This window comes from Larimichthys crocea, chromosome XVIII (genome assembly GCF_000972845.2).
Source record: "Larimichthys crocea isolate SSNF chromosome XVIII, L_crocea_2.0, whole genome shotgun sequence".
Lineage (NCBI taxonomy): Eukaryota > Metazoa > Chordata > Actinopteri > Sciaenidae > Larimichthys > Larimichthys crocea.
In genome coordinates this window covers 8,488,042-8,516,041 of record NC_040028.1, presented here as the reverse complement: position 1 = coordinate 8,516,041, position 28,000 = coordinate 8,488,042, and the positions used below count along the sequence as shown (strand labels likewise).

The following is a 28,000-nucleotide window of genomic DNA, read 5'->3' as shown; positions in this document are numbered from 1 at the left end:
TTGTTAATTATGCATAACTTAATATAATTTGAACAGCTGAGTCAGTACAGTTGTCATAAACAGGGAAATTAGCTATAGATCCAAAATTTAGGACGCAGAACACAATGCGCGTTCATACTGTACAGTACACTGTAAAAAAAAAAAGCATGCAAAATTGCACCAAAAAAAGAGAAAACAGCGAGCCTGCGAAAAGTGAACCGCGATATAGCGAGGGACGACTGTATTTCATTTTTTTTTTAAATTGTTGATTGCTCGGCGTACCATCAGAGGGAGCTCGCGTACCACCACAGTTTGAGAATCACTGCTTTGGACATTGTAGAGTCATCACAACATGATTCATTTTATTTTAATGGATATTTTTGGTGTTATGAGTCCTATCTATGACCAGTTGTTTCATTCATTTCATGACACTCAGGCTGAGCTGTTCTTTTGGGTTCATGAGGTTCATTGTTTGCCTCGTTTCTTGTGTGAATAAGACGTGTTGATTCACTTCATTTATTAGTTAAGGACAACATAGGCGCTAATATTTTAAATCTAAACCCAAACTGCTTTTGGGATATATAAACGTATTGTGTTGTGGGTGAACACTGAGTGAAGTACTTTCTATAGGCGTTTTAAGCATCCTGTATATACAGTACGTTCCTGATGCCCACGTGCTTAATTTCTATGGCAACAAAAGAAACTATGCCTGCGAGAACAGAGACCTCCAGAAGGGAAATAGTATTATTTTAAATCTTTAAAAAAAGATGTGGACATGTTAACATGAGGTTTAGATAGGTCTAAGTGGGAGACACTGTTATTGTAACACTATGTATTAAAGCTACTTAAACGGTTCTCATCATTTGTTGGTGAAGCCGTCTTATTAAACAGAAAATTAAAGGAATCATTATTTTGTAGTTTTTAAACATGTCATGTACGGCATGTGTGACTTGATATTTGTGTGACGTCTGACTATGTAGTGAAGTTTTACGATGCTTTCATTTTTAGCCGTGCATTTTTATTTTTAAGCTTTAGTGGGCTGCCACTGTCATTCCCCTAAACATGCAGGCAATGTGCTGAATCATGGCCGGCATTCCTGTGGCCCAAACACTGTCCAGTCAGCTAAAGGAATCACACACCCACACACACAAATAGAGATAATGCAATGGATGACTTTGCTATCGTCTTTTTTGCTCCTCTGTGTCTTTCTCAATTTAGTTTATTATATATATTTATATATTTGTTTGTTTCAGCCTCGGAGGAATAAAATCTGCCGAGGTCATCCAAGGAAACAGATAAAAAGATATTACCTTAATTCATATCAGTGTTCTCAGTGCTGATGGGCTGAACAGACTAGCTAAATTGCTTTTATACTATACAAACTAACCTAGTTGAATACGTATGCTGATTTGTTTTACCCACATACTGACGCTTGGCTGACTTCACGTCCCCGATTATGATTGAAGTTGACTTATCACTAGAGCGATGGAAAACAAACCTTATGCGGGTTCCCCTCAGGGCGCTTTGGTGACTCTAGATAACCTTGAGTTGATCTCTCCCTCGTGGCCGCAATGTCTCATTCGAATGTCTGCCCTAGCAACTTTCAGTGGTACTTCCTGTGCCTACCATGGTGACCACAAGTAACAGGAAATCAGGGTTTTATTCCGGAGAGCTATCACATCCAAGGAATGCAGGCATGCAAATTACCCACTCCTGACTCGGGGAGGTAGTGACAAAATGACAAAATAACAATACAGGACTCTTCGAGGCTCTGTAATGATTTGAAATGAGTGCACTTAAAATCTTTTAACATTAAAGTTGCTGTAGTTAAAAAGCTCATAGTTGGATCTTTGGATCAAGCTGATGGTCCACCATGAGGTGAGCTATCGTCTGTCCCAGCCCCTGCCTCTCAATGCCCCATTCATGGCCCACAGGGTCCTAAGCGTTTACTTTAAACAAATTAGAGTGTTTAAAGCAGGCCCGGTCAAATGAATAGGAATAATCACCAGCTTTTTTGATAATGGATTCATTGCTTTGAGTAATTTTTTTCTCCAGAAACTCTAGTTTCTTTGGTCCTCTATCACAGCAAGTTTCGCACTTCATGTTGTCACAGCACGAATTAAACTTTGCAGGTAACTGAGAAGAAGTTCAGGTGGTCAGATACCATCAGGCAAATTCTACAAGCATTTATTAGCATTCATTAATTAACAGTAATAAGTGACAACAGATTGTGATTTGTTTGTTTATTTAATCATTTATTTGACTCAAATTATTATTATTCAGAAGACTGTTGGACATGTGACGTCCTTTGTCTTTATCATCTGTCATGTTTTTTCACGGACACGTAATGAAATGTCATATTTCTTAAAGGGAGTCTGGTGTCATATTTTCCTCGGACAGTGCAGGGAGCTTTTTCAAAAACACCAGGTGGCTGTTAAGTATGATAAGGGTGTCTGACGTAGACTGATGTTAGTTATTGTTTTGATTAATGGTTGTGTATTGATTACTGACGATGGCTGACAGTTTCTAACAGCAGTATGCAGGTCGCCCATTGTGTGTGTGTTTTTAAACTACTTGTAGAAATATGTTCATGTTTGTGGTGCAAAGTTTGTTACAATCTAAGATAGTTGACGATGTTAATGCAACGCCAACGTAACGTTCGTTAGGACATCTGTAAAGCGGAGTGATACATGCAGTTAAAAGTCCCAGTGCTGTTCAACACTCATGGAAATTACTTTTTCTGAATTTTTCTGTATTTATAATATGACATTTCAACAAAAGTTTAATTATTTTAGAAAGCGAGATGAGAAGATTAATATCAATCTAATGGTTAGCCTAGCTTGGCAAGAACATTGTAAGCAGGTGGAAAGAGCTAGCCTAGCTTTATAATAAAAGCTTGCATTGGAGATTTCCTGCTCGAGTATTAAAATATTAGTTAGTGCTCGTTATGGGCAATCATCACGTGGCACAGAGGTGACTCTGTCCATATGTCTGGTCCGCTTAGGCTGATGGAGTCTGATAGTTTCAGCCTTTTTGCTCGCCGATGACGTGCGAGCTCTATCCAGCGAGTGTCTTTTCCCATAGGGTTTGATATTCATTCTTGCTTTGTGTGAGCTAATCCTCTTCTCTATGCTCTGTGGCTGAATGAGGCAGGCTACTGGAGGGAGGGGGTGAAGTTTTTTTTCTGTGCTTTTTAAAATCTTTTCCCCCCTCAACAGTCTAGCCAGCTGCTTCTCCTGTTAGCATGAATAAAGCGCAGAGACACTCTGTACTTATTGTTTCCTATATATTGAATTTTTTTTAGGTAGCCCGCCCAATTAGACAAACATTAGTCTTTAAATTTAAACCTGTTTTGAAGCACACTGTGTGTGTTCAGTGCTCCAGCTCTCCCACTTCTCTTTGGAGTGACCAGAAGCCAAAAGTTAATTAAAACATGCTATAAATTAACTTGCTCTGAGCATAGCTAATACCTTTCCTCTGCTGTCTGTTGGCACAGTCACTGTAGTATTAATGCCAACTATAGTCTGCCTGCAAACCGCTTTCAGCACTGTAAATAGTGCTGCACTCCCCCCTGCTGGTTGGCAAGCTGTGAACTACACATACACACCAGGCACATCATATATACGGAAGTTATGTATGTGGAGCACAAATTCATACAGTGGAAAACGAAATCTGTGTTCACACATGGAGAATGGAGATTTTCTGATCTAACAGTGGCGACCAGTTGGTGTCAGCACAATGCTTCCAGGTTTAGTCAGTTGAACTAATTATCATTAAAGTTCAGTAAAGGACCAATGTGTAGTATTTAGTGACATCGAGCGGTGTAACTGTCTGGCCTTAGTCTCCCTTCTCTAGCATGCAGGAGAAAGCTATGACGACCCTGAAATGCGCGAAAAACTCAAGCAAGTCTTTGGTCTTAAGCGACATGAATTTAAACGTTCTTGCCAAAATATTTCACCAAGGCTTATGTCATTTTCCCAAAAAATGGCAGATTTGAGTTACTGTCCATTAGTTTAGACCAACAGCGTTGATTTCAGCCATTTTAATCCAGACCGACTGAATCTCCACGATGGCAGCTGTGGCTTTTCATCACTGCCCTGTGGCTAAACCTAACGAACTAGACATCATTAAATGGGTCTAAATGAGACCATTTGCTGATACTTAACCCTGTAGCCGCTTTCTATAATTATAACCAAGGAGCTTTGTCAGTCATAGAATATTGTTTAATACTCATTGTGTTTATTAATATTATTTAATAAATCAGGGATATGAAAACTCCCAGTCAACGTGGCCAAGAAGAGACCACCTGAGTGGACTGTATCAAATGTATTCATTCACATTGATTCATTTTAGTTGTTTTGTTTAACTGGAGATGGCGATTTTTGTGGCTTGCATCCATTAGTGCTGCCAGTGCTGCAGACCTCTGCTAGTAGCTTCAAGTAGTAGCAGTAGCAGTATGAACTGCAGTGGTTTTCATACAGCTATCTTGTCTTTTTTTAGTAATTTCAGATATGACAAATGATTTACCATGTTGATCTCCCACTGCTCAAACAGTGGACTGAAGTATAGACATTCGTTAAGAGGCAGCAAGCTCAAATGTAACTGTGAGGACATCCGTCATTCTAAGTGTGTGGCTTATCATGGCCAGCCATGTGGTTGGCTGTTACAGTGATGCAGACCCGACATTTCCTTCGAGTCACATTGCTACAATGCTGTAATATTATTTCCACACGAGTTTCACATTTAACTTTAGAAAATTGACTACATAACACCTGTCGGTTGTTAATAATACGCATGCATGCCTCAAGGGCAGTCCTTCTCCATACCTGCATGCATGTTTACATGATCATAAACTGTCCATCATTGTAATCATTAAAAATCATTGATGTGTGGTGCCTGCAGAAAGTGAATCTGCTTGAAGGTTTGTTTGTTGGTGCTTTCATGTGCTTCAACATTGGAGGCTTGAGAATCAGTCATGTAAGAGTTACTGAGGTGACAAAGCAGTTGTAAGAGTTGTTAGTCACCAGAGTGGCAACGTGTTATATTGTTACGAAAACCACTAGGGTAGAGGTTTAAGGATGAAGGGAATCCATTCACAGGATGCAAAATAAACACAAAACAACTCTCAAAGAAAACTCCAGATCCGTCTGAGTTTCGTCGGGTGTTTCACTGAACCCAATTGCAGTTTGGGGCTTTAAATTAAGACCACATTGTTACCCCAAGGGGACAAGGATTGGTGAAATGTCAGACACGAAGTACCTGCTCCTTGAGGAAAGGCTGTGTGCACATATTTAATGCCTGGTTGCATTTTAGCATTAAAGGTGTGAAGGCAGATAACAGGGTTGTTTATGTGCCAATGAAAAGGAGGCAATGTTGTTTTCTCACAGAGACATTAAGCTGCTCTCAAATATACACACTCACTTGCTTATTAGGAGTTTATACTTGCATTAGAAGTAGGGTAGAATATATAGTGTACCCACCCACTCCAGCAGAGCTAATTAAGGGAAAGATTGATATGAGTATTTATACTCTAAGACACATTTAATGAGGAAATGACTGTTAAATGTTGAGCTGTTAAACCTCTGCTACACTGGATTTTGTGTAAATCTTGGACAGGTACAGGGAATAAAAACATGCAAGAAAGACATCCACATGAGGTTAAAAGAAAAATATATAAATGCTGTTTGCACATAGACAGTTTGTGCTAATTGCGTCATAGCTCATCATGGTTTGCACATAGACAGTTTGTGCTAATTGCGTCATAGCTCATCATGTTAATGACCTTTTTTATGTTTCAAACTAATCAAACTCCTTTTGATTGGGATGAAAGCTTGTAGCCTTTAATGAGGCTATGTGTTCAAAGAAATATGAGCAATTGACGCTGACTGACTTCTGATCATAAGGCACAACAAAGGTGTGAAGTTTGGGAGTCATTTGGTGGCAGAAGTTGAGCACTTAACAGGAATTCAACTCGACAACAGTCAACAAGTCTTTTGTTCCGGTTCAGTTTGCAGTCTGACATGCAGTGAATCTAGCTGTCACCAGATGGCAGTATGTAGCAGCCTATATCTATGAAGTCTGCGTTTGTAGCCTGACTATAGAGCGAGCATATGGTGTGTGTGTGCTCACTGATTCAAATGATACATACCGTGAAGTGCAAAGAGGGGTGGACATAATGCGGCTCCTTCAATGGGTTTTTAACCTCTTTAACAGCTACATGTATAAGTATTTTGAGCTACAGAAGGTTACCTGTGCTAAATTAAATAAAACAAAATGCCCATCTTTGTTTGTTGCTATTATAAACAGACTAACACTGTGGTCTATTTCCACTTCATTAGGTACACTTATACACTGTCAGAGAGGTTAGGGTTCTAATATTTTGGCCACACCATTTACATACATGAGAGGTCCAAAATATTAGAAACACTTTCATTCCTGTACAACAACAGCCCCAACTTCATAAAAATACAATTGATGGCTAATGAAGTGGCCAGTCACTGTATATCGACAGAAACATTGACTTGGTGACTGACAGAATGTAGGGTTGTTTCGATCAGATGTTTTTCTTCTGTAACCGTTCTTCCTGACTCCCCTGGTTTATTATCGTTAATCCATTTTTTCTTTCTTTCTCTTTCATGTTTCCCTGTGGCCCCGTCCATTCACTGTAACAGGTAAGACTTTTTTATTCTTTGTTTGTTTTGGCCCCTCTTGATCAAAGTTTTAATTAATCACGTGCAGTAGACACCAGGCCGCATAAACCTTTCCTCATCTTCGTGTTGCAGTGACTGGCCTCCTTTTACTTTTACTACAGTGTGAAGAATTTAGTTGGTAATTCAGACAGGTTGCGTCGTAAAATTTAATATTTATGTCTACTTGATATCAAGACTCCAATCAGTCGCTGCTTTTACTTGAGGCAAGTTGTTGTTCATTTGCCATTTTGTCTTAGCTCAGAAAGCAGTAACCACTCAGATATCTGATGATTCTTTAAGCTAAGGAGTTAGGTAAGGCTTAGTGAGTCAGCAGTCTGTGAACTCTGGATGGATTGTATTGATTACCACATATTTTCTGTTCATCATCAGTACCAAACCATTTCCTGCTCAACATTCCTCAACGATTCATGAGAGTGGAGAGCTGTAACGTCACACTACAACAACACTATGTAGCAATTGGTATTTTTGTTGGTATTGTTTTAAAGCACAATACCACTGCCGTGAGTATGGACATACTTATGATTTAAAAAAGCCTTTTATTTCACAAAGCTCTCTCCAATGACTAAAAGTCCTAGATTTACTCTTGTTCAACAGCTTTTTGTACTTATTTTTACTCTTAAACCACGTTCAGACAGGGACAGGCAAACCGGCAACCAGTGGTGGGGGTGAAGTAGCCTGACTATACCAAATACTCGCTCTATAGTCAGTTTCAAAAGTTGAAACTTCTTTCCCGGACGCCGGTGGCGTTCTTTGCGGCAACGCCTGCGTTGCAGGCTGCCGGTGTGGAAATGCACGACCCCCACTGAAATAAACTGAAAAACGCCACCGGCGTCCGGTTTGCCTGTCCCTGTCTGAACACCCACTTAGCTTCCTCATCCCCTTTAGTCTTTTTGTCATTATGTCCATAGAGGCTGCTGATTCTGTTTACATCGCCCGCTTAACAAAAAACCTCCTCTTCTTCTTGGTGGTCCAAAATGCCTGTGGTACAAACATTAACACTCCCCCAGTGCTCTGAGCTCACAGTCTGGGCAGCTCGGCTAACAAATTGAGCTAACATTAACTAACAGCAGAGAACATTTTCTCCATAAAATATGATCCAGTTTCACCAAATCCAGTTTGGTGCTGCGTGACTTGGTGACGTAAAGTGTTAAGTACTTCTTGTGATTGTGATTGAAAAGTTACAGTGTTGCTTCTAGTTGGCCTCTGTATTTACATTTCCAAGTATCCTGAATATGGAAGAGGCATGACCGAGGTGAGTCTGTCTGACTGTAAAGCTGTGCAGGAAACAAGAGTTTGCTTGTTTGTAGCTAAGCTGTGTTTATGATAGCTCTGCTGTCGTCAGAGATTTAGGCCCTGACGGTCATTAGTTAATCCACTCACTGCTCTGTCCTCTTCCTCTTCACATGTAATCTTCAATACACCCACACACACACACACACACACACACAGATGAAAAGGGGGCTGCTTGTTTCAAATGATTGATCAGATGAACTCTCCCTGACCTGTTACAACAGCTGATTTAAAAGTCAAAGAAAGACACACGTTGATATGGTTGTATATTTGTATTTGTTAACAATGTTGATATTTTAAAAAGTAACAAATTGATTCTATGCAGTGATGATTAAATAAATAGTTTTGCTTTGAGGAAACAAGAGTTTGGAAAGGCTGAATGGAACTAAAGATGGATGGTAACATTCTTCATCAATCTCCTGGCCGTTCAATGACGGATCAATTCTGTCACACCCTGACCCTTCAGTCAAATCAACTCGAGGGTTGAGAGCTATTTTTAGAGGTGTACAGACAGAAGGTTAAACATACATACATTTTCATGGGGAGTTAAATTGCAAATTTTTCTTCTTTAAGTCACTTCATAGCAGTATACCTCAATATTCTTACTAGTTTTTTACATATTAATTACTTTATCTTTTTATGACATCTGCCAGCTGCAACAATTAATCAATTTAATTAATTTGTTGTCATCTGTTAAATTAATTGTCAACCATCTTGATAATTAATTAATTGTTTTGAATCATTCTCTAAGGAGAAATGTCCAAATTTTCTGATTTCAGATCCTCAAATGGGAATATTTACGGTTTCTTTAGTCCTCCATGACGGACATTTGCTGATTAACTTTATTGATCCCTCAATGGGGAAATTCTTTGAGGACGTCACCTTGGGCTTTGGGAAATGGCAGTTAACATTTTTCATAATTTTCTGACATTTTATGGGCCAAACAACTAAATGATTAATCAATAAAATGATTGACAGATTTATCTAAAGATGAAAATAATCGTTAGTTTCCGGGCCCACTGAACTGTAATGAAGCTATACTGTTAAACCATTTTCAGCCTTTTTCTATTAACAAACCAGCAAACAATGGAGATAAAGACATCAGACAACAGGATCCGGTACTGTGGCAATTTACTCAGTTTGTGTCCGATGGTGAGCGCCATAGACAGCGATTTGAGAGTGAGGGGGCGCCGGCATTGATAAAGCCGGTTGATCAGCAAAATAATAAGTTATTTCCTGATTGTTTCACAGTGGTTATGTTCAGAACAAACAGAGAGACACCCAGACACTGATGCACAACCCTGTTGCGATTCACCACAGCGTCACCTGCAAAACCCCCAAAATGGACACCTGTAATTAGATGACTGATATGTGTGTTAGGCTGTGTTTTGGACTGGTTAATAATATATCTCGCAAATAGAAACATCACGGCTGATGCTGTTAACCTTGTCAGAAAAACACAGCCGTGTACGTTACAAGTGTAGCCGCCCACCGCTTTCACTGATTTGGCTGCGAGATCTGCCGATTGTGTCGGTTGAAGGTTTGGTCAGGCATGAGATGAATCACTTTGGTATTGTGATTCTGTGGAGTGTTACGAGCGAAAAATAACAGCCTCCCACCAGCCAACACAAACGCACTTATTTCACTCTGTTGTGTAAGGTGGAGGCTGTGCAGCAAGTTTCTGGTGTAAAACTTTATGACCCAGATATCAATGAGTAATCTTTCCTCCTCCATCAGCCTCTAAAGAGAACTTGAATTGGCCCTTACAAAGATATGGTGGTTTGCATTTTAAGATGTTGAAACGTCTTTTACGATGTAGCTCAAAGTTTAAAGGATTTAGTGGCATTTAGCAGTGCCCCCTCCCTTCGCCCTTCCCCTCCAAGTGTTTAGGGACCTACAGAATCTGTAGATATAAAAGGCTCAGTCTAAGCTAACAATTTTAATTTGAAAAAACTTTGTTTCAGGTGGTTATACTATATAGAAAACATACTCATCAATATTAAAATCTTCTATTATATTCCATGTGTGCCATATTCTCTAACTCACTGGACCTTTTTAAGTGGTAAAATCTGGACGTGATGAAGGCTTTTCTTAAAATCCTGCGGCACAATAGGCATATCTTTATGAGATTTAATTATTTTTAATCACAGCTACCAGAAAATTATATTAAAATGTCAAAGTCACTAAATAAAGCACCATGTAATTGTCCACATTGTTTTAAGCGCAATGAGACATAATTGCAGTAAAATGTATTATCAAATTGCTTTTGTTCTGGCACATTGTACATAATTTTACATCAAGACAGGTTTGAATTAAACTGCATTGATGTGTTCACTGTTTAAAAACGCAGGTACATCCAATTGTTGGTTCTGCATTGATTATTTCTATAAGCACATATGCATCGTTAAATCCACCCTGCAGCCCCATAATGTGGCTTCACTGCTCACAGAGAGGTTAGCATCATGCCTGTCCTCTGTTGCGTGGACCCGGAGCGCTGTGTGTTCTTTGGCTGCTAATCCTTTTAATGCCAGGTTTCACTCCACATTACTCAAACCTGCTGCTCGCTCACACACACACACACTTATATAACTTGGATCTTCTGTGTGTGTGTGTGTGTGTGTGTGTGTGTGTGTGTGTGTGTGTGTGTGTGTGTGTGAAGAAAAAGAGAGGGAGCTTTCAGACTTATTCTGAAACTTTTCCTGCCAGCAACATATCGGTTTCGATAGGCAGTGCAGATGTTATTTGCTTAGCAGTGCTTGACAGGTAGCTTTCAGGTTTTGTCTTTGAGGACCACACCTGTGTTTGTTTGTGCATTTAAGCTCATTTACAAGCTGTGATTTGCGGAGTTTCTCTTTGTTCATGTGCGGAATCTTCAGTGATGTCAGAAGATATGTTTTCCATCCATTGTGCATCCTATAGCTTGCTGTTTTACCATGTTTGGCAGAACATTACTGCAAAAATGTACAAATGTCTGTAAACTGTGCAAGATTTAGTTAGTCACAGAACATCAGGTTACATTTTCATTTAGTCATTTAGCTGATGATTTTGTCCAAAGCGACTTCCAAAAAGGAACCAATCAAGGCACAGTGTGACAGGGACATATTAGTGCAGCATTAAGTACTACTAATAGATAGATTTAGCATCTCCAGTTGTTGGTAGTGCTCGGAGAGGAGGTACTCTGTGAAGAGCTAGGTCTCCAGGAGGTTTTTAAAGATACAGTAGAGAGGGACGCCCCTGATCTGGTAGGAACTGGTAGGATGTTTGACCAACGGGGTACAACAGACGAGAAAAGTTTAGATTGCCCTGAGCGACGTGGCAGAGCCAGGTGAGTGCCTCCAATTCAGACGGGCATTCAAGTAGGTGGGTGTAGAACTGGAGACTACTTTGAAGGCCAGCATTAGTGATTTAAATTTATGGCAGGCGTCTACAGGTAGCCAGTGGAGTTTGATGAGCAGCTAGGTAACGTGAACCTTTTGGGTTGGTTAAAGATCAGGCACTCTGGATAATCTAAAACGGTTTCACTGTGCAGGCTGGCATTACAGTAATCGAGTCGTGAGATGACCAGAGCCTGTATCAGGAGTTAGGTAGCATGTGGAGTCAGGTAAGGTCCGATTTTTCTTATGTACAACTGGGCAACCGAAGCAACGTGATCACAGAACGTTAGTTGGTCATCGATCATGACTCCTAAGTTTCTTGCTACCCTGGTAGAGGCAGAAGACAGTGGGTCAGTATAGGTGAAATGTGCTGTTTATCTAAACACACTGCATAATAATGGAAACATTTGTCTTTGCTTCTGCTCTCCCTCCGTCCGTGACTGTTTGAAGCCATACTAATACTGAGGTGGTGGATCTCGCCCTTTCCAGCTCTTGTGTCTCTGGCTGACTCTGTCCCCCTCCTTCTCTCCCTCCACCTCTCCCCCAGTGTGAGTGTGAAAGTGAGTTTAGTTCAGAACAAGGACTAAGGACTTGCTGCAGTCAGCCCAAACTCCCCAATAGCACCTGTCTCTCTTACGTATGAGGGCCAAAATGGCCACTCATCATTCCTCCCTGCCTCTCTGACTCACTCAGTCCATGCAAGCTCTCTGTCATTCTCCATAGTCAGGGTGTGACTATGGAAACCCTCTGCCAGGGCTTACTGGTAAAGTCTGTGTGTGCTTTCCACTATCAAACTACAGCTCAGCCAAAAGCCTTTACAATTCAACAATTCAATAGGCCTCTCTTCTTCTTTTTTTTCATCGCTGGGACATGCCAGGCCCCTTTTATTATTAACTTTTTAGAGATTGCATTTCTCCCCTAAAACACACCACATGTGAGTGCAGCTCCTCTTCCTGTGAGTGAGACACATTTAGCCAAAAGGCAGCAACAAAACCAACATACATAGCACTTCTCTCATCATAATCAAAGGAAAATAATAAAATATAAATAAATACTGGATTGAAATAGTTTTATAACAACCTGTCATATAGAAGATAACTATGTCATTAACATAGAAATTGTTTTAGCTGCAGTTTTGAGCACCTTTTAACTGGTCATCTGTGATTTTATGATTTGTTTGATTTTTGTAATTGTAGATGTGTCTTTAATATTTTCTGCAAAGTAGGCTTTTGTTTAGTATCACCTGTATAATAATAACAGGCCTGCTCTTGGTTGCATACATTAACTCATGTATTCAGTTAATATTTCATAGTGTATTATGAATGTTGGGTACACCAGTGAAAGTATATAGTATAGTATGTAGTGTATTATGTACAGAGTATCTGTAAAGTCTTCCACAAGTTTCTGAAGAGTGGTGCCTCCCAGCTAATCTAAAAATTGGATTGTTGGTGGACCTGAGGTGGGCCGAATGACGCCTGGTTACTCAATCAAGCCATTTGTACAGCACCCACTAGTGATCTAGTTTTTAGATCACTAGTGGTACACGACCTCCCCGTTGTAATACTTGGAGCAATCTGAAATATATAAAAAAAGAAAATCAAATTAATTCCCAAAAATATTTTATTATTAGCATACAATAAAATTCCAAATGAGAATAAACTATGAAATCACTGAAATGTAATTAAAGAATAAGTTTTTCTTTTCCTGTAATATTAGTTTCAATAATGAGCTGATACATTGTCATAAGCTAAAATGTGATGGCAAGCGAGTTAAATTAACGGTACAAAAACAGGAGATATAATACCGCCTTTCCACCAAATGAGCTCTTGTTCTTGACCCTATCCAATTGAACAGCCAATAATAAATCATCTAATTATTAGGAATGAATCTGCCTCCTGTGTAAACTGTCTATATCTGAATTAGGACAGTCTAGATGGCTGTATTTTAACATCTGTCATGATGGTGGTGCTTTAAGAGTCTCATATTTTCTGAGGTGGTTGTAAAGCTTCTTGTAACTCGTGAAATTTCACATCAACAAACTGGAAATTAGTCAAAATTTCATGTAAATGCAGCTACTAGTGAGGGTGTGGTGTGTGGTTAGTGTTCTTGGCTCTTTCCCAAACCATTTTTGATGACGTTAGCCGGCTGCTGCTGCTGCTGCTGTTGTAGTAATACTGTAACCTAATGCTTTTACTGAAAACCGTGCAGTTCTAGACTGTACATTTGGCATCAAACAAATTGGATAAAGGTGATTAAATGTTACATCATCTAATAGTGAAAGGCTGTATGTCACACCACACGGCATTGCAGCTTTCACCTTAGTTTAAGTAGTTTTGTCCATGTCCGTATTGGACGCCACATAGAGATTACTGAGCCTTTTTGTTAAAAACTTGTATTTTCTAATATCTTTTTAATTCAAGGTGTTTGAATCGGTTGATTAGCTGCTCTAAGCATGCTGCTGACGGACTGTATGACCCACCCCAAAGTCATGTGATACTGATTCACTCCGGCACATGAAGTCTGTTGGTACAAGTGAAATCCCCTGCATTGTGCACATGCCTTACCTATCGTTTCTTGGCCAGCTGTCTCTAAGCCGGTGGAGGCTCTGCCGAGTGCGCGTTGTGTTTTCTGTCTGCGGAGGCACCGAGCCATCTTAAAGCTGCCTTTCAATTAGAAATGACAAGATAAGACCCTGAAGCTACAGGGTCTCTTGTCTATCACGCAGAGGGGGTGGCTGCTATAGAAAACCAAATCATGCTTTTGTTTTGAAACTATACCAACAAATTAAAGTGTCACAGCTGCTTTTGAAGTTTTGAGGTTGAAGACGACTTTGACTTCTTAGTGATTCTGACAACCTTTTTATGTGACAAGAAAAATATGTAGTCTCAACAGTAATCTGTGTCCCCCCTGAGTTTGGGGACAACTTGTACTGCTGAGCCTCAAAGGTAGACTACATGTTCAGCATGTCTACATCCCTGTAGGCTCATTTACAGTATGTGCTTCTAAAACTACTAACTACTCTGAAAAGACTTCAAAGGTGGAGTGTTTCTGAAGAGTTGTATTGTATATCTGCATCTCAGGCTATAGAGGGCTGTGGGCGTGAGGAAAATACTGGGCCACATGCTAATCTCTGTTGATGGTTTATGTAACTCCCAGTATCACATGATCACACGTCACCACCCGCTTAGCTACTGTCTCTACTCACTAATTCACTCACTAGTCAGCCATTCAAACACAAATGGATGACATCGACAGAGGCAAAAAATTAGGAGCAAGCACAGTTATCACAACCTGGCATTGATTCCCCCATGCAGCTGCGCTTACTAATGCATCCATAAGGGCGTGACAGATCTGTTCACTGACTTTTAAGAAAGAACGAGGTGGGGGTCTGAAAACACTAAACAAAGAAAGCTTGGGACCCACTGCTCTGTTACTTTGGATTGTACATGATCCTGCTGACGGACGGCTCCATGAGAGTACGGGGACCACGAGTGCAAGGCCATGACGAGATGGCAATGAAGCTTTTGTTCTGGGAGCTGGAGCAGCATCTCAAAAGGTAAAAATAAAGACAGGGAGTCCCCCGCGGGAGTCAGGACAGTGTAGCGCTGCTTGGGCCAATCACTACAGTAGCTGCACACAAAGGGGGCTGCATGGCTATATCCATTCAGTCATTCATGGCTTCAGGGGCAGCACTGACATTCAGGGGTACTTGTAGTAAATACTATTGTATACTGTTTTTAGTGCGTACGCATTGCCCTTCAAGTTCAATTCAATCTATGGTGAAGATATTAGAAGTTGTGTCAATGTAAACTAAATTAAAGTGTGGACATTAAGCTATTTACTAATGTCTACAGAGAATTACTGAAATCAGTGTGAATTTCTTGACATATTCTGCTATTTTCTAACAGCTGTCGTTGACTATCATGTTGATTTCACATGAAATCTCTCTGCAGTCGTCTGCAACAGTATAATGACACATAAATACCACAAGGTAGTTTCTTTCCAAGCCTCACTCTTTTTGTAATAATCTGTTTGTGACTGATGTCAACACTGCACTGTTTTTTTTTTCTACAAAAGAAACTAATTAGAAAACTGGAAAAAGTTTCCAGGTGCTACAGACTTACTAGTTTGTTAGATACGCCTGTGCAGTAGTGACTAAATGTGACTGAGCCATGCTGCCTGTTTAAGCGGAATTACATTTTTCTGTTCTATCATGTGTTGAATCAACTCTAATTTTTTAGCCGAGTGACTTTCGGCGTGCTTTCAAGTCACATTCGCAATCATTGTCGTGACACAGAGAGGAAAGTGTAAGTTAAATAACAAAACAGAGTAGTAAAGTGTTGAGTAACATCCACAGGAAGGTATTGTTTTCAAGCTCAGTCTTGATAAACAAAGGGAACTAAGTCTAGCCACATTAGATCTGAGTTATCAGTGAAGATGAGTGCATTTGTCAGACATCTTAATATAGAATTATTTATAATATCATTTTTGTGCATGTAGGCTTCTTTATTTTTTTTAGAATATGACCCTTGATAAGTAGTAAGAAACAGATTTATGTTTGGAAATTATAAAGTTTGTCCAGATCTAATGCCTGTCCTCTTATGTATTTAAAAGATCCCAACATTACGAAGTGTTTGTGAAAAATAAGAACATGAAGCAGACGTCAAGCGTTATCTGCGTACAGCTTTGGGCAGTTTTTCTCTCGGGTTGCTTCAGTAGGTCACTGGGTTAGTGATGTTTTACGGCAAGGCAGGAAAGGCCATCAGTTGGCTGACCTACCAATTTATTATTATTGTTAAAACTCTGTGGTGTTTGACGTACTAATAAAGCAGTAAGTTTGTGAAGTTAACATCTTTACCAAGCGTCATAGGAGCAGTATGAAGGGTCACTTTCACAGACATATTGAAAAAAATAAAATACGACCCTCACACAGCATCAGAAAACAGTAAGTCAGATCCATTTGTTGTCTCTGTTGTCTTTAACCTTGGGTTTATTGTTTAATACATCAAAGTCTTGTTCTTGACCAATGGCTTTTTCTCGAATTTCTTCTTGGCTAGCAGCCAATTGAGCCAAGTATAGCCTTCACCAAATACCTGTGTGTTTGTTTGTGTGTGTGTTTCAGGGCATTAACTCACTGGATGTAAGTTTTATTCCTCAAGAGTTGTTGTGCTGGCTATTTGGGTCTTTGGATAATTGGCTAAACCCTCTTCCAGTCAAAGAAGAGACCGGAAGAGATAAGTGTGGCTTAGAGCCTCTTATTTGGCTTTTTAGTGTTTGAGTGGGATCAGAGGAGAACCCAAGCTGACATCAGTACAAGTACTCAAGGCTACATTTGAGCCTCTGTTTAACGTTTATGGTGCTTAATTTAGCCAGGACTGTGATACTCTAACCAGCATAAGCCCCTATTTCAAAGGTGGTTACTGACTTCTAAATCACTTGGACGGTGATCAACCTGTACGCTACTACATACAGTGTTGGATGTGTTTAATTGTCCCATATAGCTTCCCTTGATATAACACATCTGTTGTGCTAGTACAAACCACATCATAAGCAGTATCTCACTTCCTTTTTTCTTTGAGAAGGGTTGAATATGGGGCAGCTGAAGAAGCCACTTGGATGAAAGGTCTTCACAGATCTACCACCAAGTCCAGTTGTCTCAGATTTCAAAGACGGATGACCTGGACGACTGGGACCCTTCATAGACCTTTTGTCATCATGTTTCCCCCACATGCCATACCTCATCTTGTTTTTAGTCATCTCTAAATTGGCTGAAATCATGTAAGAAAAGCACGTCTGTATTTATTTCCTTTACACTGAGTGTGTGAGATCAGAGGCAGGAATGTCAAGAGTTTGTGTACATGATTTTGAGTGTTTTGGGCGTGCATAGAGTGTGTGAATGTGTCCTTTCAGAATGTGTAGGGAGGTGTGTGTCCTGTTTCAATGATGTCTGAGGTGGGAATTTGTGCGTGTGGAGGAGTTTGTTTGGGTGTGACCAAGTCGCCCCTCTCCTGAAAAGTACTGTGATGACATTTTTGGGTGTGTAGTAATGTTTGAGTCAGATTTGACCTCATGGAGTTTACACATCTTAAAGACATTTGACGGATGTGTAATCTCCCAAAGAAATGGGTTATATAGTATCTAGCAAACAGCGCGTTTAAAATCACAAAAGAAATATTTCAATCAAGTCAGTGACAGTCCGTCTTATTTTTGGAAGTCGAGTATGATAGTGTTTTATTCTGCCAAAAAATGTCCTCTTACTTTGTAAACATCTAGCTTAAGTGTTTAAAAGATGTCATTGTAAATGTCTAAATAGGCCAACACAAAATGCAAGTAGGACTGTCTGTCTACTCTTTAAATGTCGACCATTGCATTGATTTATAGAGCGTGTACCTTCTGATAGTCCCAGTCTCCCACTTCACATATGGCAGCCTGAACATCTAACTTAAATTTTTAAATAAAATACGGATGTTTGAGGTTGGTTTTACCAGGCTTTTCTCACTTAACTTTGTCTCATAGTCCTGCAGTGCTGTGCTGGGCCACATGGGGGCAACATATGTATAGACATGATTGCAGCTCATGGAGGATTGCTGAAACAATGCTGTTGTCACTATAGATACTATAGATAATGTGTTTTTTTAGAGGGCTGGCATCATTTTGTGGATACCTAAATATTTCTAGGGCAACTTAATTCTTCCTAAAGCAAGGCTATGTTATGAAAATGCAGTGGTGAGCAATGTTAGACACTCTAATAACCCTAAAATGGAGCAAAAAAGCATAAAATTCCACGTAGTAAATCTGAATTTGTCTCATAAACTGCTCCTACTCACTAACATTGTGGTGGATTTTTTTTTAGAGCGTTACAAACCAATTATTAGCAGAGGTTTTCCTTGTACTTTAAGTCATCCATAGAGGTGAAAAACCCCGATGTTATGAAGGTATAAACAGGATTTACACCTCTCTGGTTAAACTGGGGTGAATTCCTGTGTTAGTCATGTTGAATTAAACGTGAATGTCGCTGTTAAAACAGTAAGAAAAAAAAAAATCCGGCCCCTGCCTGTTTTCCAGTACTACAGCTCTTTTCTTCGTCCCTTCCCATCCGGTTTTCCCCGGTTTCATCCACCTCCTCTCTGCTCCGGGGAATATATTATGCAAATTTCGTCAGCTGAGCGCCAGGTGGGGGCGTTCCTGCATAAATTATTCAAACCGGCTCCGTCTCGACCAATCAGGAGCCAGGCTCTCGGTTTGTTGCTGGATAAATTATGCGGGTTAGTCCCCGAGCTGCAGTGTTTTTTTGTGCTCGAGTACCGACGGGATGAGCTGACCTTGGATTGTATTTGTACCGCTGCAGTCGGTGCATGAGCTGCTTCAACGCAACACAACAGAGACTAGTGCGGGTGTGTGGATGCGTCTCTCGGAGCTACTGCTGCTGGTGGTTGTAGTGGCGGTGGTTTGGAGGTCGAGGACGGGATCCGGACTGTAAAACAAACACACACCAAAAAAAAAAAAAAAAAAAAAAAAAGAAGATGGCCAGTATGAATTCATCGTGCTACACCGTGGCTATGGATTTAGGCGTTTGCCAGCTGAGAAATTTCTCCATATCGTTTCTGTCGTCGTTACTGAGCGCGGAGAGCTCCCACGTAAAGCTCGATAAAAGGTAAATTAAACCGTATTCACCTGCAGCATAATGTCCCCGCTGTGTGATGGAGCTGCTCAGGCGATGGATGCTACAGCAGCTGCGTTGTAGCAAAGCGAAAGAGATGCACGATGATCCACAACGAAACCATTTAATAGAAATTTCCAGAGGCTTCCTGTAACGTTTCTATAAAGAGGAGGACAAGGGGGGCTGGTTCTCCGTTAGCCTGCGACCCTGCATTGATCCTTTTCTTTGTATCACAGCACAGATTTTTCTCATTAATCTCTCTTCTTTCTTTTTTTGCAGTTCGTCAGGAGCCAGCGTTGTGGCCATTGACAACAAGATCGAGCAAGCTATGGTGAGTTTTAAAAGTCTTCACACTGGAAAATGTTGCTCTTATCCAGCGGGGGATGGATGTGTGAGAGGCTGGACCGCATAAGCAGAGCCCGACTTGTTATGTTGTGCGCATAAGGCCGTTTAATCCTGGTGTGTGTTCATTTAAATCTATCTGGCAACACAACAACAAAGAGGCCGTGGAGTCAAATTAATGTTACCGTGTTTTACATTTTCTGACCGTTTTAGCGCAAAAATACCGTTAATGCTAATTCTAAAGCTAACGAATCGAACGTCCTCTACGAAATAACTGCCGTTAAACCAACCGCCGTGCTCAGCTCGAGACAACGTCACGAGCGTGTCATTTAAATGTATATTTATATATAAACATATATTAAAAGTAGGTCACGGTAATTAATTTCCTTTTTTTTCTGAAAACGAAACCCGAGTTTTATTTTTTGTTTCACTCTGCCTCTGTTGTTGTCGCTCTTGTCAGTCCTGTTGCTAGGCAAACTGAAAGGCTCACACGCCTGGTTATAAGTATCTCGGCCTCTGATTGGCCCTCACTTCAGATGTGGGCAGGGTTAATGACGTGGCACCCTGGGAATATACTCCCTCACGTTTATCATCTGTTTATTGTAATTATCACCAGATTAGATTAGATTAGATTAACGACCTGTTTCTACTTATATGTCATCATACATGTTTAGTTTGTAATATTACAGGAAATAATTATTTTGTACATATCATTTATGCTGCTTAATTGCAGTGTAGTGTCTTGTATTGCACTCACACATTGATAGAGATCGAGTTTATTGGTCCCACACCAGGGAAATTCCTTGGTACAGCTGCTGATAATATACAAGATGGATGAGAAAACTATACATAAATTACTAGGGTCGTACTGGTAGAGTGAGCTCCCCACATATGATCCTGTAACGACCTGGTTCTGACTCCAGCCTGTGATCCACAGACGTTTCCTTTGCTGTGTTGTCCCCCCGCTCTCTCCCTGCTTTCCTGTCGGTCCTCTCCTGGCCGCTCTCACGAGTTGAAAGACATCCAGAGTTACCAGAGTCCAAAATTAGTTTTTTGCGTCCATACTCCCACCGTGGCCTGGTTAGCGCTGTTAGCTCCTCCATCTTATTGTGGAGAGATCTCATGGCCCCCATGATAACAGACGGTACACATGGTTTGTACCGCTTCAGATCCAACTCTGCATCCCAGTCTCCTTCTCCTCATTTCAGCATCAATCTCCAGTCTTTAAACAGAGATTATGCTCGCTCTGCCTAGAGCTGACAGCTGTTCTTGAGTGTAAACAGCATTATCTGTATTCTTATAAATGCCCTTTACCCTTCTTGTTTGTCATTATGACTAGTCTGCGTCTATTTTAATTGGTGTTGTTGTTTAGCTATAAAGGAATTAACTGTTTCATATTGTAATAGATTACAAGGCTAGGTAGTGCCACACATCACACTTATGTCATTACAAACTCTCTGACTAGTTTGTAAAATATTTCATATCCACACCGGATAAGCTCAGGATGCTTATAATCAAATTTAAGGTTGTTTTTTACCCCTCTCTGACAGTCACATTTTTTAACTTTAGCCACACAAGTTATATACACACACGCGTTCAGCACGGTATGGGGATGCTTACAATCGAGTCTGTTCAACGATACGACCTACGGTATGCTGGCGGCTGTTTATTGTTCAAGGGTTACTTTCAAGGCTGTCCGCTCTCTCAGCAGTTTGAGTTGACGGTTACCTTGATGACAGTCGACCAATCGGAGCAGAGCAACAAACATCTGCCGTTAACGTCCGCTGGTTGCTAGGCAGAATTCGAAAGGTTAATGGTGATTAACTAATATCAATCAGTCATTGGTTCATTTTGAGTAGCGGCCATTTTGTCCTTCTTTCTTATCGACACACTCTAAATCTAACGTTTATTTCTCATTGGTCTCATGTCATTGTTGTAAGGTTGACGTCTCTTTCATATGAACGCGTTGATGTATTAATAAGTAACCCATGTCTCTGTCTGTCTGTCTCAGGACCTGGTGAAGAGTCACCTGATGTACGCTGTGCGTGAGGAGGTGGAGGTCCTGAAGGAGCAGATCAAGGAGCTGATCGAGCGTAACTCCCAGCTGGAGCAGGAGAACACCCTGCTGAAGACGCTGGCCAGCCCCGAGCAAATGGCCCAGTTCCAGGCGCAGGTTCAGACCGGCTCCCCACCTGCTCCTCCGACAGTAGCAGCCACACCGGGACCCCCCAGCAACGCCCCCCTTGCCCAGCCGCCCACCTCGCACAGCTCCGGCCCGTCTGCATAGCCCGGCCTGCGCGGACAGACTGACTTGATCTGAGCTCTGCTACGGCAGCAGAGCCACACCTTGCCTTCTGCAGCAGGAGGCGACGCTGTTAAGACAAGAATTTGCACATATTTATCTCTCAGAAGGATGCAGCCGGCGGGACGAGCGGTGCAGCGAGGGGGGTGACAATCTCGAGATGACGTATTGGAGGTGGGGGAGGACTGAATCATCGAACATTTGCCAAATAATCCTTTTGGACATATCAACTAGAATGTCTTACCAAGAAGAAACAAAACAGCTTATCAGTGGCGACAATATACTTAACTATAGATAAAAAAAATCACTGTGCCTGTGTCTGGATTTAAGTGATGTCGATTTTACTGATGACAGAGGTGGAGGAGCAGGTGGAGGAGGATTGTATTGGTTGTTTTTTGCTGAATGATGTAAATAAAAGTGGTTCTCTCTCGATAGCGTTACACGTCGAGACGTTTGAGAGAGACAAACGCCTTCTCAGAGTGACAAATGAAGAATGTGAGCTATTATCATGACCCCATCTGGAATGGGGGGGTGGGGGAGTTGGGTGAGGGAGGTGACGTTACTTACAACCGTGCGAACAAAAACGCGGTTTTCTTACGGAAGACGAGATGATGATTTCAGTATTTCACTTTCAAGCTCCTCATTTTGCCCTCGACAAAGCTCATCATTGCTGTTTTCTCGACCCTGCGCGGCGGTGGCAGCATGTGTAATTTATTCGATGGGGTCGAGACATTTGGGCTAAAGCTGCATTTTCTCTTTCGTAAAAAAAAAAAAACAGTTTGACGGGCAGAAGATGATGTATATTTCTGTATAGTGTAAGTACCATGTAAAATAGTGAGGAGGCACAGGGGGAAACAGATGCTATCTTGGTCACACAGATTGAAACGGGCGAGCGGGCGGCCGGTCTGTGTCTATTTTTAATGCTGTATTTTCAAGACGGTGGATCGACGGGAGTTTAGGTTATTTAACTGACGACGCACAGCCAACACATGTTGTCCACATCCCTTCCCTTACTGTACAACCATCTTCACTTGGCTCTCTTTTTCTTTCTTTCTGCACATTTTTATTTTTATTTTGACAGTGACGTACTTCTGGATGAACAATATCTTAAAAACTCAACATTTAAAACTTAAAAAAAAAACTGGAGATGTTTTTTCTTTTTCATTCTGTGTATCAGTTGTATGCTCATGTTCTGTGCATGTTTCTGCAGAAAAATAAAAACAAACAAACCGGATGAGATATTGTAACATACTTACCACAAATTGCACTTGACAGCTGCACTTCACAACTTTCAATAAACATGCTTAAAGATGAATAACCACCCGGTCAACGCCTCGTTCTTGTTCGTCCTCGTGGTCTGCTGGGTGTGACTGATTGATATTGATATGTAATGACTGCCTGCCATGCTGTCGAACCTTCTTGTTAGCAGTGAGATAGAAGTCACAGTCGAGTGGAGTTTGGAGTGCTACACTAGTGCTCTACCATATTGATGTAATCGACTGCTACATTAGCTGACTTATCATCCGAGGTTATCATCTTACTTTGTCTATATTTTCCCTTTTAATATGTGCTAAATTACATACTGTTCAAGGCAATTTAAATTATTAGGAAATACTGGACCTGAAAGAAAGTGGGGAGAAAAAAAAAAGGACAATGTTACAAAACTATTTGGTACAATTTCAGAATAATCTGTATTAAAATGGACCATATCTGACTGGTTGATCTCCGATCCGCCTCCTCAGTGTTGACAGATCATGTATGTATACTAACTACAGTTAATAGTGTTTGTCATGAGTGACAGTGATGCACAGAAAGCAGAAATATAACTAGGCGCTTCCTAAATGCTCAACATTTATTTGAAAAAAGATTCTTCTCACATAACACGGACGAATACTCATATAACTTACATTACAGATATGGCACATTGTCAGCAGGAATCACTGGCTGCACACACACTCTCACACAAACAGTCACACCTTCATATACACACACACAAACACACACAAAGGTGCCAAGTGAGTAATGAGACACACATGTTTTCCAGCCGGCGTGGTTTTAGACTGTCCATAGAAAAGCTGTCAGTACCACAGACTGCAACACTGTAAACGCTGATCAAAGGGCGGGGAGATGTCCCGAGGAGGTGGTCGGGGATGCTTCTCTCTCTCTCTGAGGTCTGCTGGATCTGCAGCTTTGGTGTCAGTCTCTGGGCCTCTGGAAAGGTGTCAGGGGTGTGCAGGTGCAGGCTAGCCAGGCTCAGTGAGGGCATGTGGGTGGAGTGGGGGGACGGGGAGGTCCAGAGGCTCCTTCTGGATCACATCCCCATGCGGATGCTCTGGATGATCTGAAATATGGCTGACAGCAACAGACCATGTGTGTTTGTTTTCTGTTTGTAATCAAAAGTCTTATGATTGTATTTCAATGTTTCAACTGCCTGTAATCAACTTATATTAGCTGGGTTTGCTTACTATCAACAAAGTCAAAAACTGAAGCAAACACACTTTCTTGTGAAGATATAAAAGGTGATTACCTGATCCACACACAACAAATACAAAGAGGGCAAGCAGCCAAGGCCCCACAGGATACTTCTCCTCTTGTGGTCGCTATGGGAAACACACACACACACACACACACACATACATTAGTATTACTCCTACAACAGAAATGAGACTGATGCTGCAGAGTATAACACCTTGAATGTAGATAGATAGATTTACAAAGAGGTTTCCCATTTCCACCTCTGCTCAGGTTGTTGATGCTTCTGTCTCTGGTTCTCCTTAAACCTGCCACCACCGATTATTATCTTGTTTTTCTCGTGGTTAGCGAGACGAAAAAAACAGTGAAGTCACTCATCAAAAATATCCACGATAACAACTTTGTGGCTGCAGTGAGCAAACAAAGTGTCTAATCATGAAACTGTGGCTCAAGTGGAGATGAGTGGAAGAGCACGAGTCAGCAGTCTAGACTCACACAGGGATGACGTCAGCTTAGTTCAATATTAGCATTGGGTATATTAACATACCACCATATTAGTTTAATCAAATGTTATATTACTACTTCATTATGTACACTTGTTTAATCAAATGTGATCCAATACAACAGCTCTGTTTGTACGCTGTCAGAGAGGTATTAATCTAACTATTATGTTTACTAATCAGGTTGTAGTTGGTGCTGTTGTTGTGCAGGATGCATTATACTGAAAGGTGTTATTAATATTATGGACCTCTTGTGTAAACAGCATGGGCAAAATATTAGGAACGCCTCTCGATATAATGCAGTCCAGTTTAACACTGCTGCAAACTACGACCTCAATAATAAACATAATAGTTAAATGAAAACCTCTCTGACAGCGTATGAACTTCATAAAAGTTTAATTCATTAAAGTGTATTTGAGTATATTTTATATTTTATCTTTATATTTCTCATTTATGAATAATATCTTATCAACCTGGTGTATAAGAGTTGCTGTAACAATGAATTTCAGCGTGGGATCATTAAAGTGCATCGTATCGTTTTTTATTACTGTGTTCTTAAATCTTAATTTTGTCTTACTTTTGTTTTGGCACTTCCTGCCTCTCCTGTTTGTGCCAAAGCACTTTGTGAATCATTATTATTATTATACTGATGTTTTATTGTTTTTATTTGTCTGACAGTTATAGGACAGTTTGATGATTATTTTTTCTTTACAGTGTATTCCATTAAATCCATAATAATTGATAAAAAAAAATGAAATTGATCCAGTGAACTCTTTTAAGTTTTGATGCAGTGTATTTTTTATCTTTTATTTTTATTTTATTTTTTATCATTTCATCTCTTAATCTTTTATTTTATTTTTTCTTTTACATTTTTATTGCCAGCGTTCCCCTTTTTCTCATATTTTTTCTAGACCATCAATAAATAGCTGTTTTTTTTATTTTAAAAGTCTGTTTTTGTGGCGTTAAGATATATAAAATAAAATATGTTTCATGTTTTTACTTAACTTGTTCAACACCTGTGTGGCCTGTTGGCTCTGCTGCTCTGTAAAGCACTTTGTCAACTCAGTCTTTTTTTAAGGTGCTGTATAAATAAAGTTACTACTATTACTACTACTACTACTACTACTACTACTACTACTATTATTATTATAATTACTATTACTTAACTTTAACAGAGTGACACTCCCACCATGTAAGTAGGTGCTCTACCTTAGGTCCTTCATTCCAATAGCTGTCAGACTCTTTAACACCAGCATGACTTTTTTCTATATATTTCTTATTTATTTGTCATTTCTCATCCACTTTGGGTGCACCAGCTGCTGTAACTAATGAATGTCCATGCTTTGTGATTATTAAAGTCCATGTTATCTTAAATATTCACACCTGAAAGGTTGAAGAAGTGAATTTTATGCCTTAAAATTAAACTAAAACAATTAGTTAATGATCAAAATAGTTGCCAACCTGCCAAAAACATTTACATTAACTCAGCAGTATTTAATTATCCCGTGTTTTACAGATCTGAGGGCGGTAACGAGCATTTAATGTGAATCAAAGATATTTAAATGATAAATAATTAAACAGCTCCGGTCATAAACAGTACAGACTGTAAACACCCCGCAGGGTCACACACAGGAAGGTGTGTGTGCTAATAAGCAGTGAGCGGCCGGCTGGCTCCATCACCTCCATCACCACCGTCATGCTGCTGTTTTCATGCCGGACTGAACGTCACCTATCCTGGATAATGTCATGCTGGCACCTCGCTGCTCTCACCAGCGTCTTGGCCACGTTCCCTCTCTGCGTGATGTTCTTGCTGTGTTTCTCGTTGGCCATCCGGATCCTCTGTTTGGCCACCATCGTCCGGCACGGTTCTAAAACCCGGGATTAATTAGTCCGTGTTATCTTCTGAGGCTGCAGGCTGTCGACAGCACCGCTGCGTCAAGCTACGACACCGCTGACACGACCAACACCGGGAACCCGCAGGATTCGGCTTTCAAAATAAGAGCATGGACCGTCAATGTCCAAACAACTTCAACGAGGGGTCTTTTATTCTGAAGGTGGTGACCGGAACTTACCTGTTTGATTGTGGGTTTCTTCACACCTGGTGGAGAGAGAAGCTGAACAGTAATCGATGATAGATTTGGGATTTGAATTGATTACAATCGTAGTAGTATGACAAGTGTGTTGTGTCATTATTATTATTATTTTTTTTTACAAAGATAACAGGATGACAGGAAACAACAAAACTGTGGTCTGTAGAAATATTTACAAAGATGGATAACACTGTGATTGATCCCTGTGTGCAGTTATAGTAATACAAGATGTAAGGAAGCAGCTACAGAGCTGTTTATTTATATCCACATTTTATATAAATTGTCCAAATGTTTGTGCAATATGTGCAAACTGGCTCTAATTTTATCTTTGATTGTTATTGCTGCTATTTTTATGTCCTATTTCTTGTAATTTTATTTGTTTCTGGTCTAATCAGGAACTTTTTTTTTGGTCATTGTGTCTCAGACTTTTTGTTTTTTCAGTTATTTATCATGGATTAGATGAAGTGTTTTGATTTTTTTTACGGGTGGGTGTTCCAATCTGTTTTGATTTTGTATCTCTTGGCATTTGGAGGATTAAATATTGTATGATCTATCTGTTAATAAACAGGAGTGAATGTTTAAAAAAATATGGGCAGGAGATCAAAATGTTGTGATTTAGTGATTGCAGTAGTATCAGCCACAGACAGTGTACATCTGCTTCCTACTATATTACTGTAATCAACCACAACATTAGTAGTTTGAGATCAGAATATTGCTGTAGTAGTACTAGAAGTACACATATGGCTATGACAGACACAATCTACATTAGCTTCCTATATTAGTTTAATCAGCCACCATATGAAATACATCAGTGTAGCAGTCTAGGATATCAAAACATTGTAGTTAAATGATAGTAATAGTAGAAGCACCACAAGCCCCTCAGTAGTTGTAGCCATGGTGCAATATTTTTAAATAAGACTAATAATGATTACAGATAATTAATTATTCCAATCTGGATTACCAGTGAGATGGTCACAGCTCCACATTATGGTATACACACACAGTCAGAAGCACTTCAAATTACCGCCTTCATTTGTATGACTAAAGGGGAGCAACAGCTTCTTTTAAGGTCTTTTAAGAAGGTGGTAAGTGAGTGAGATGACACTTTCTTACATATGGCTCGCAAATAGCCGCCTCGTGTGGCCACGTTATCACAATAAAAAGCAAACGCAGGCTAACATGACAAACGACAAGTCAGCTTGACTCAGTATGACGTGCACACGTTTCTGAATCTGTTACAGCCGACTTACATCATTCAGTCCATCTGACAAGACGAGCTAG

At 40.3% G+C, this 28,000-nt stretch overlaps 2 protein-coding genes across 6 annotated transcripts in view; one reads left to right on the top strand and one right to left on the bottom strand.

Annotated features, from left to right (window-relative positions):
* The window catches only part of LOC104933424 (TSC22 domain family protein 1), a 35,672-nt gene extending 12,697 nt beyond the window's left edge, over window positions 1-22,975 (top strand). Inside the window, exons 1-3 of one of the 5 annotated variants that reach the window (XM_010748871.3) lie at window positions 14,377-14,909; window positions 19,293-19,344; window positions 21,367-22,975. In XM_010748871.3, coding sequence (XP_010747173.1) covers window positions 14,800-14,909; window positions 19,293-19,344; window positions 21,367-21,642 — 438 coding nt within the window. In that variant the 5' untranslated portion in view covers window positions 14,377-14,799 and the 3' untranslated portion in view covers window positions 21,643-22,975. Of the gene's footprint in view, window positions 1-6,650; window positions 6,670-7,058; window positions 7,675-14,376; window positions 14,910-15,907; window positions 19,008-19,292; window positions 19,345-21,366 lie in introns of those variants that run through there. The other 4 variants (XM_010748870.3, XM_010748869.3, XM_027290817.1 and 1 more) reach the window with 4 other exon arrangements.
* A 504-nt stretch (window positions 22,976-23,479) lies between these two features.
* Window positions 23,480-26,600, bottom strand: serp2 (stress-associated endoplasmic reticulum protein family member 2). Its single transcript, XM_010748868.3, has 3 exons — window positions 26,400-26,600; window positions 24,185-24,257; window positions 23,480-24,009 (listed from the first exon to the last, which is right to left on the bottom strand). Exons 1-3 carry the CDS (start codon window positions 26,481-26,483, stop codon window positions 23,969-23,971), a joined length of 198 nt encoding a protein of 65 aa, XP_010747170.1. The 5' UTR covers window positions 26,484-26,600; the 3' UTR covers window positions 23,480-23,968.
* Between the last annotated feature and the right edge of the window lie 1,400 nt (window positions 26,601-28,000).